General features: G+C 52.1%; 1 protein-coding gene across 4 annotated transcripts; it reads left to right on the forward strand.

The window, feature by feature from the left end:
* Positions 1-631: 631 nt before the first annotated feature.
* COX4I2 (cytochrome c oxidase subunit 4I2) lies at positions 632-5,983 on the forward strand. 4 transcript variants are annotated; one of them, XM_005214863.5, is made up of 5 exons: positions 632-706; positions 1,762-1,890; positions 3,388-3,552; positions 4,362-4,493; positions 5,745-5,983. In XM_005214863.5, exons 2-5 carry the CDS (start codon positions 1,809-1,811, stop codon positions 5,879-5,881), a joined length of 516 nt encoding a protein of 171 aa, XP_005214920.1. In that variant the 5' UTR covers positions 632-706; positions 1,762-1,808; the 3' UTR covers positions 5,882-5,983. The 4 variants fall into 4 exon arrangements, with proteins under 4 accessions (XP_005214920.1, XP_005214919.1, XP_005214921.1 ...); XM_005214862.3 differs by having other exon boundaries at positions 1,809-1,890; XM_005214864.5 differs by having other exon boundaries at positions 1,809-1,890; positions 4,464-4,493.
* The last annotated feature ends 3,822 nt before the right edge of the window (positions 5,984-9,805 follow it).

The following is a 9,805-nucleotide window of genomic DNA, read 5'->3' on the forward strand; positions in this document are numbered from 1 at the left end:
CAGGTCTTAATAAACAGTCCTGGAATAAATGTGCCTGATGCTTTTATATTGACATATTTAATCTTTACACAAAGAGACTCAGGGAGGTTTAGCCATTTGTTAAAGGTCACACAGCTAAGAGCTGAACCCCAGAGGGAGGCATTTTCACCTGTCATTGTGATTGGGGGCATGAATGCCAGGTGGTATACCACAGGCCATCCCCAAATTCTATCCTTGTAGCTTCCTGCAGCAGGAAGCATTGGGTCTGTGCTCAAAAGCTGGCAAGACTTGGGTCCTCAAAAGCCCTCTGAGAGTATTCCAGGTAGAGGAAACAGCAGTGAGCAGAAGTGTGAAGGCAAGAAGATCCAGTTCCTGGGACAACCAGCTCAGAGGGCTGAGTTGCCTGGACCCAGGGCTCTATCAGCTGGTTGCCTGGACCCAGGGCTCTATCAGCTGGTGGTCTCCAGAGGCCAGACCCGGATGGGCAGGGAAATTGAGGCATGGTGTCAATGTCACTGTGCAATCCCTCTCCCCAGGCTGTGGGTGGGAGCCCCCAGGGACGCGGGCTGGGCGCTCACAGGCAGGACGTTCCCACGCAGGGGCGGCCCTGGGGAAGGCTGTGGGGCGGGCCCCGGGCAGGCGCCAGCGATCCAGTCCCTCTGCAGCCTGTTCTCTGTTGCTTGCTCTGCAGACCTGGGTCGCGTTCTGGCTCTCTCCAAGCCGCAAGGTGAGTGAGTGGCTGGGGAGAGCCTCAGCTGCCCAAACACCGGCCAGTGGGGGATGCGGCTGGGAATCTGGCTTTCATCACCCCATCAGGACCTGTGGGGTCACTGCTGTGGAGGAGGATCTGGGGGCTGAGGGCTACTGGCAGCTCAAGGGTGAGGGGAATTTTCCTCTGTCCACATATGGGACACTATCTCTTTCCTCAAATGTAGATTACTCCTTCCCTCTCCCCACAGGTGGGGCTCTGTCACCCACTTATCACTGATGGGGACCCTTTCCTTTCCAAATGTGGGGTGTCTGTCCACTTTCCACATATGGTACACCCTACCCTCTATCTAATTATTGGGTGCCCTTCTCTCTCTCTCTAGATGTAGGGGTCCTTTCAGTTTCCAGAAGTGGGGTACCCTCTTCTTCTCCCCAGATGTGTGCCCCCTCTTCCTATCTCTGACCAAGTTGGTCTTTATCCCCCTCTGAATCTCCTCCTCACAGCCCCCTCAGCCCCTGCCACCCCATATTGCCAAATCCTGATTTTCCCTGGGGATGGGGGGGTTGGGTTCGCCTGTCCCTCTCTCCCACCAGGTCCAGCAGAGCAGGCTTTCCAGGCACGTAGGCAACCAATTACAGCGGGAGGAGAGGGGGAGGGCAAGCCATCTGCAGGAGACCTTGGCAGATGGCCCTGTAGCAAGACAGTTATCCCAGGAACTGCTCCCTCCCGACCTGGACTCCCACCCTGTTTCCTCTGGGGGGCAAACAGCTGAGAGAGCTTGTCTAAGCTAGCCACCCACTGTGAGCTGAGGCTGGAACTGAGGCTGGATCTGAGGCTCCCAGATCCAAACTGTTCAGGCCCTGATTCAAGAGTTAGGCCTCGTCCCACTTCTCAGATGACAAACTGAGGCCCCAGGAGGGGGCTCCCAATGTCTAGAAGCCCCATCAACCCCCCATCATACAAACTTAGAAGCGGGCAGGGGCTGGAGATGACCTTGATATCCTGGAGACCATGCCTTTCCCAGTCACCACACCTGTGTAAACCCTGTGTCTCTGTCTGGTCCTGAGGGGAAGGGCAGAGGGCAGTGTGGGGGCAAGACTCACCCCAAACCACGTCCCAGATGACCTTCAGAGCTGCCTGGAGCTTGACCCTGAGGCAAGGGGGCCTTGGAATTCGAGGGATCCACAGCCCAGGAAGCACCGGTAAGACGTGGACATGTCCTCCCTTGCCTAGCTCTGGGGCTTGGGGCAGGGGTCCTGTGTGCAGGCTGCTCCCGCTCCCTTCCATGCTGCTCTGGGCCTGTCCTGAACCATTTCCCATAATCCTGGTCCTTGGTGGGGGGCCACGTTCATCCAGGATATAGACAGCAGCCCCCTCCCCCGAAGTGTTCTCAGGGCCTGACGCCTGTACCTCATTTTCCTAAGGCCATTGTGTCCGGAGGCAGAGGGTGCTGACAGAACCTTCCAGACCTTTGTGTCCAAGCCAGTTGGAAGAAAGAGGCCTAAAGAAGGGGAGACTTGAGCCAGATAGATGGGCCTTCTTTTTTTTAGACGGGCCTTCTTGATCCTCTGGAGAATAACAGATAACATTTATTGAGCCCTTACTGTGTGCCCTGAGCTGGGATCGATGTTTTGCACAGATTAACACATTTGGATTTCATAGCAGCCACGTGAAGTGGGCACTGTGCCGTTATCTCCTTTTTTCAGATGATCAAACGGTCCCAGACCTGGGACTCTTTTTCCCAAAGCAGTTCCCATGCTCTCTGGGCAAGGTGGTACCAATGCCCTCCTGGAGGGCATCCCAGGTGACAGTAAACAGAAGAAGCTTTCCTGAGACTCTTCTAGGGCCCAGCCTTGTTCTGGACACTCACACGGAGCCCTTGAGGACTAGGCTATCAGGGAGAGCTTCCAGGCATGGAAGTGAGACATGAAACCAACCTCTATCAGTGTAACTTTTGGGTTTCGGGCCCCGGGCATGATCTTGAAGCTTCCACAACAGTGTGAGATAGGATTACTTACTATCCCCACTTTCCAGGTGAGGACGTGGAACACAGTGAGGTAAAGCGGGCTTGTCGGAGCTGGGGCGGGGTGGACCTGGGGTCTCACGACTCCAAAGCCATGCCCGTGACCACTCATTAAGGGCAGAGGTCTAGTACTTTCCAGTTTGCGGAGCAGTTTCCCAACTGCCATCCCAGGTTCACCTCTTTGAGCCTTTCCCCGACCATTGCCTTCGCCTGATGTGCCATCCCCACCCCAGATCTTCCCAGAGGACACAGGGTCTGGAGCCAGAGGGGCTCAACTGCCACCCTGGCCCAGCTCCCTCTTGCTCTGCAAACTTCAGTAAGTCCTTTAGCTACTCAGTTTCTTCCTCTGTAAGATGAGACTAATATCACTGTCTCAGAGCCATGCCAAGCCAGAGTCAACCCGCCCAAAGGCCTTGGCGTGGTTCCTGGCACACAGTTTAAGTGCTCAATAAGTGCTGCTGCTGCTGCTGCGTCGCTTCAGTCGTGTCCGACTCTGTGCGACCCCATAGACGGCAGCCCACCAGGCTCCCCATCCCTGGGATTCTCCAGGCAAGAGTACTGGAGTGGGGTGCCATTGCCTTCTCCGGCAATAAGTGCTACCCTCTTTGTTAATCTTACGGTTGGTGCTGGGATGTCTCAGGGGCAGCCTCATCTCAGCTCCTCCCTGTGCCCACAGCCCACGGCAAGGAGAAGATGCCTCCCTACACTAACTACCATGCCCAGCGCTCCTACCCCATGCCCGAGGAGCCCTTCTGCATGGAACTCAACGCTGAGCAGCGGGCCCTCAAGGAGAAGGAGAAGGGCAGCTGGACCCAGCTGAGCCACGCCGAGAAGGTGGCCCGTAGGTCTCAGGGTGGGGATGGGAGTGATTTTGCAAAGAAGGGCCTGACCTGTTAGGGAGCAGCCGGCAGGGAGAACCCTGGCCAAGACAGCTAGAACCCCCTCACCCAAATACTCAAATGCATACCTGAGTGGTGAAATTCATTCTTTTGTTCATTCAGTTTTTAATTCACACAACTGTTTGAGCACAGCCTGATGCTAGGTGATGCTGGGGACACAGAAGTGAATCATGGGGAGGGTTCCTGCCCCTAGGGTGCTCCCAGTCCAGTGGGGGAACCAATGCAAACCCAGAAAGCTGTAATAGAGGATATGCTGCTGGGTGAGGTGTGTTCATGGGGCTGTGAGAACCCAAAGGAGAGAGTGAGATGCATCCTGGTAGGCTTTCCCAAGAAGGGTTGTTCCAGCTGGCCTTGGATGGTGAGGGGGAGGGGCTGCCAGGCAATGGAAACAGCATGGGGAAGGATATGGGAGCTGGAGAGCATGGAGAGTCCTGGGCTTCACTGAGTGGTGTTGGGCGGATGGAGCAGAAAGAGGCAGGTGAGTTGGATGGGAGAGCAGGGGTCTGGCTCTCGGAAGCAGGAAGGATGTGTGACACCAAGTGCTGCCCACCAGAAGTGCCCCCGGGAGCTTCGAGCCTCATCATCAGCTCCTAGCCATGCTTTGCACACAGTAGATGCTCAGTAGGAATTTGCTGAATGGACAGCTTCTGCTGCAGGGAGGGGGTGGCTGGAAGTCCCCGAGGCCAAGAGTTGGCCCAAGAATTGGATGTATCTGAGGCACCTCCCCCGCCCCCCGCCCACCTGCCTCCAGTGTACCGGCTCCAGTTCCATCAGACCTTCGCAGAGATGAACCGCCGCTCCAACGAGTGGAAGACAGTGATGGGCTGTGTCTTTTTCTTCTGTGGATTCACAGGTCTGCTGATTTGGTGGCAGCGGGTCTATGGTGAGTGGCAGTGCCTCACCCAGCCACAGTCCTCAGCCATGCCCTTGTGGTCATAACCATCAGCCAAGTTTTGATAAGTGAACTAAGCTAGTACTCATCTGAAGAGTTTTTGAAAAGTCCTCCAGAGTGATGTAGGGTAAAGGGCAGAGCATGGCTGCCTGGGTTCGAATGTAGGGACTCTGCCTCTCTGGGTCTCAACTCCCTCATCCGTAAAATGGGAATAATAGTGCCTACATCTCAGGGTTCTTGTGAGGATTTAATGAGAGAGCTGTTGGCTAGTGCCAGGCACACAGTTATGAACGGTGTTGTTACTAATTGTTGTTATTAGCCATGAACTTTTCAACATATTGTTTCAGCTGCTGTAACAAAGAGTCTCCAATATTCAAGAGCTTAAACAATATAGAAGATGGTTTCTTATGCTTCCCTCTTACTTAACCCCAATAAAACTGGCCGCTCTCATCTTCTACTTCTTGAGAGGAAGCATAAGAAACTATTTCATGCTGGATGCTTCCCAATAAGTTGGAACAAACTCAGTAATTATAACTATGGTGGTGGTGGTTTAGTCGCTATGTTGTGTCAGATTCTTGCGACCCCATGGACTGTAGCCTGCCAGGTTCCTCTGTCCATGGGACTCTCCAGGCAAGAATACTGGAGTGGGTTGCCATTTCCTTCTCCAGGAGATCTTCATGACCCAGGGATCGAACCTAGGTCTCCTGCACTACAGGCAGATTCTTTACCAACTGAGCTACCAGGGAAGCTATGGTAGCTATCATGTATTAGGAGCTTAATATCTGTCCCACATTCTGCTAATTGCATTATAAATATTAACAAATTCAGTCTCCACAAGCCTAGTGGACAGGATTTGTTTTTGACAGGTTAGGAAACTGGGGCTCAGAGATGAAGTGATTTATTCAAGGTAACGCAGTGAGGGAATGGTGGAACTGAGATTTGGACCCAAAAAGACTTCAAGCCAGTGCTCCTCCTATCCTTGGGTCCCAGAGTAGATGAGGAAACTGAGCCTGAGAAAGAGGAAGGACCTCGCCCAGTTCCCCCAGTGAGTCCAAGGTGAAGCTGGGGACAGAACTTGGAGTGCAGCTTTAGTGGGGAGTCTAGTTGGAGATGGAGAGAGTGGAGAGGGGTCCTCAGTGCAGGGCATCTCCACCCCATGCCTGGACACCCTGACTCAGTGGGAGGGGGTGGGCTTGGCAGGGTCCCATATGCCCTGGGTCCTACCTGGTTCCTTCCCTGCAGTGTTCCGTAAGAAGCCCATCACCCTGACGGATGAGTGGAAGGCCCAGCAGCTCCAGCGCATCCTGGACATGAAGGGCAACCCCGTGCAAGGCCTGGCCTCCCGGTGGGACTATGAGAGGAAGGAGTGGAAGAAGTGACATGGAATCCCGGTGGCTCCCCCTGCAGCTCCGCCCTCGTCCAGAGCCTGTGGAGGCCCCTCCCCTCCCTTAACCCCAATAAAGCTGGTGGCTCTCATCTGCCTTTAGTCTCCACCACAGTCTCTACCTGCCATAAAGCCTACATTATACCTAAGATTAGGCAGGACAGTAAGTGAGGGGCAATAAGCCACTTGCCAGGACCCCACTTATCAATGAGGGCTTCCTGGAGAAGAAGGGGTTGGGGTTGAGCCTTTAGTGATAGGTGGGATTCGGAATGGCAGGAGGGAGAGGGAAGGCATTCCAGGTGGAGGGAATGGCTTGAGCAGAGGTAAAGACATTCCTTTATTCTGTCAATTAGCAAATACTTTCTGGGCTATCTGCTGTGTCCCAGGTACTAATCCAGGCCCTGGGGATGCAGCAGTGAACACAACACACAGTGTCTGGCCTCCTGGAGGAGGCGTTTCTTTATGTGTGTGTGTGTGTGTGTGTGCGCGCGCACGTGCACGTGGTAGGGGAGACAGAAAAGGGAATAAGTCAGTACAGTACACAGCGTGTTACACTGTAGGCAGTGCTATGAAGGAACAAAACAGCAGAATAAAGGACAGAGTTAAAAGGGGTTTGGAGGGTGGTAGGTGAAGCTTCTCAGAGAAGGCAATGGCACCCCACTCCAGTACTCTTGCCTGGAAAATCCCATGGATGGAGGAGCCTGGTAGGCTGTAGTCCATGGGGTCGCTAAGAGTCGGACATGACTGAGCGACTTCCCTTTCACTTTTCACTTTCATGCACTGGAGAAGGAAATGGCAACCCACTCCAGTGTTCTTGCCTGGAGAATCCCAGGGACGGGGGAGCTTGGTGGGCTTCCATCTATGGGGTCGCACGGAGTCGGACACAACTAAAGCGACTTAGCAGCAGGTGAAGCTTCTTAGACGAGGTGGCAAATGAGAAAACAAAACAGCAAGTGAAAAGATCTTGAGATAGGATTTTAGTTTGTCTGCGGAACATCAAGGAGGCCACAGTGATTGGAGCAGAATGATTTGGAATATTGTAAGAAGGTGTGTGCTGAGGGAGAGGGCTGGTCTTGGGGCAAAAAGCAGATTATATAGGAATACACACACACACACACCCCCCCCAGAACCAAGAAGAGAAGACTCCTTTCTTCTTGGTTTGTCCCCTCCAGCACCCTCTGCTGGCAAAGTTCAGCATCTCACTGTACAGGGGACAACGCTGAGTCAGGCTCATTATCTTAGAGCAGGCACTGAGGGGTGAGTTTGGGGTGGAGAGACAATACATTGATAACTGGCACAGCATCTTTGAGAAAATCTTGACCAGGTCAATAGGGAGCTTTAGACCAAAAAAGGAGGAGTCTTGTATTGAGACAAATGGACCCATCCCTAGAGCCCCCTTGTGCTCAGTCCTTGGCTAGGTAGGAGCAGCCTGGGGGACTCCGGCCTTGGCAGGAACACTCAGGAGCTCTGAAAGGGTAGCAGCCAGAGATGGTCATACACCTACCCTCCTCACAGCAGGTTCTCTTGAGAGACATCTGAGCAGCACACCTCCAGGGACACCCTGGATGTGGATGGAGGGACTCAGCAGAGCAGCTGGGACAATATTCATTCAATCAACGAATACTTGCATCCACCACATGCAGACTCTGGGGGACAGAGTGAATGAGACCTCATTCCGGTGTTATGAGTTCCAGTCCTCATGAATCTGGAAGTCTGTAATTGTCACCCTAATCAATTACAGAACAAATGAATGCTAAGAAGGGGAGGTATGTGGTACTGATACTTGGACTGACCTAATCTACAGAAGTCAGGGTGGGCGTCCCTGAAGAAATGTCTTCATGTTGAGATATTGTTGCCAAAATTCAGCCCCTGTACACTGGTGCCGGATTAAGCCTCAGAGACAGAGTTTTGAGAGAAGTAGGAAGAAATAGCTTTATTACTTTTTCAGGCAAAGGGGGGCCACAGTGGACTAATGCTCTCAAGACTGTGACCTGCCCTGAAGGGGATGGTGAGGAGTGCTCGTGGACATTGTTCTGATTGGTTGGTGGTGAGGTAATTGGGAGGCAACAGTATCAACCTTCCAATGCCAACCCGTCTGGGGTCTACATGCTTATGGGTAGCAGAGTTAACTTTTCCACCTGATGGGTGTTTCAGTGTCTGCAAAACAGCTCGAAGGACATGGATCAGGATATTACCTAAAGTCCTTGCTGCTGCTGCTAAGTCGCTTCAGTCGTGTCCAACTCTGTGCAACCCCATAGATGGCAGCCCACCAGGCTCCCCTGTCCCTGATATTCTCCAGGCAAGAACACTGGAGTGGGTTGCCGTTTCCTTCTCCAATGCATGAAAGTGAAAAGTGAAAGTGAAGTCACTCAGTCGTGTCTGACTCTTCGAGACCTCATGGACTGCAGCCTACCAGGCTCCTCCATCCATGGGATTTTCCAGGCAAGAGTACTGGAGTGGGGTGCCATTGCCTTCTCCCTAAAGTCCTTGAGGAAGGACTAAAAGTCCTTGACTTTGTTTAATGGATAAAGTATTATTATTTTGTCTTGCTTGACTTTTCTTTCTGCATTTTCTCACTTCTCTGATTAAATTTACTCTTTGACTAAAGTTTTTCCACAGAAAAAAGGCAGGTGGAGGACACAGGCAGGCGTCTGTTCTGGGAGGGCCTCATGGGATCCTGTTTGATTACAATATGAAAGATGACTAGGTATAAACTAGGTGAAAGGGGTGGTGGATCAGCATTTTAGGCAGAGAAAAGCACGTGCAAATGCCCTGTGCTAGTGAGGACCACGGCTTGGAAGAAGAAATAAAAGAAGCCAGTTGGAGGAGAAGGAAGAGATGGACAAGGGGAGACAGGGAGGGAGAAGACTCACCTGGAGCCCTGGAGTCTCTGCTTCCTCTTCTGAAGAGACAAATCTGGGGGAAAGCAGGAAGGGATGGAGCTGAGGGAATATGTGGGGGTCAGAGTATGGGAAGCCTTGAACATCTATATTTTACAATGATCTTATTTATTTATTTTTGACTGTGTTGGGTCTTAGTTGCTACGGGAGCTTTTCTCTAGTTGCGGCAAGTGGGGGCTACTCTCTTGCTGCAGTGAGTGGGTTTCTCACTGTTGGCGGCTTCTCTTGTTGCAGAGCACAGGCTCTAGGGTGTGTGGGCTTCAGTAGTTTCGGCTCCTGAGCTCTAGAGCACAGGCTCAGTAGCTGTCGTGCACAGGCTTAGTTGCTCCTCGGCATGTGGGATCTTTCTGATCAGGGCTCGATCCCGTGTCTCCTGCATTGGCAGGCAGATTCTTTGCCACTGAACCACCAGGGAAGTACCATATGATTTTTTTTGATATTTATATTTATTTATTTATTCTATTTGACTGTGCCAGTCTTTGCTGCAACATGTGGGATCTTCAGCTGCAGCATGTGGGATCTAGTTCCTGACCAGGGATTGAATGCTCTCCCCAGCTCCCCCACCCCCCACACTGGGAACACAAGAGTCCTAGCTACTGAACCACCAGGGAAGTCCCCATCTATTTAATTTTTATCTGAGAAAGGCATCTGCCTTCCCACCAGTTTCTGTCTGGCATGAGGGATTCATCTTTTAGTCACTTATCATGAGAGATGCTGGGGATGCAGACATGGAGCAGACAGGAGCCTTGGCCTTCTGGTCTCCTGGCCTGTGGGCAGGACTGGCATAAACTTGGCCAATCAGAGACTAAGGGAATAAGAGCTATAGAAATTTCTGATGGAATGTTTTGAACCCATTGTTTTGTCCTTTTGCTAGCAGCAGGAGCGGTTTGGACATAACTGAAGATGTTGAACTACGCAGGTGGTAAACTTTGTATAGATTAATAAATTGCTAAGGAATTATGTCATGGGTAATAAATAACATTGTCAAAATGGGCCTAGGGGAAAAATTTTTTTCCCTA

Source organism: Bos taurus, chromosome 13, assembly GCF_002263795.3.
Source record: "Bos taurus isolate L1 Dominette 01449 registration number 42190680 breed Hereford chromosome 13, ARS-UCD2.0, whole genome shotgun sequence".
Taxonomy (NCBI): Eukaryota; Metazoa; Chordata; class Mammalia; order Artiodactyla; family Bovidae; genus Bos; species Bos taurus.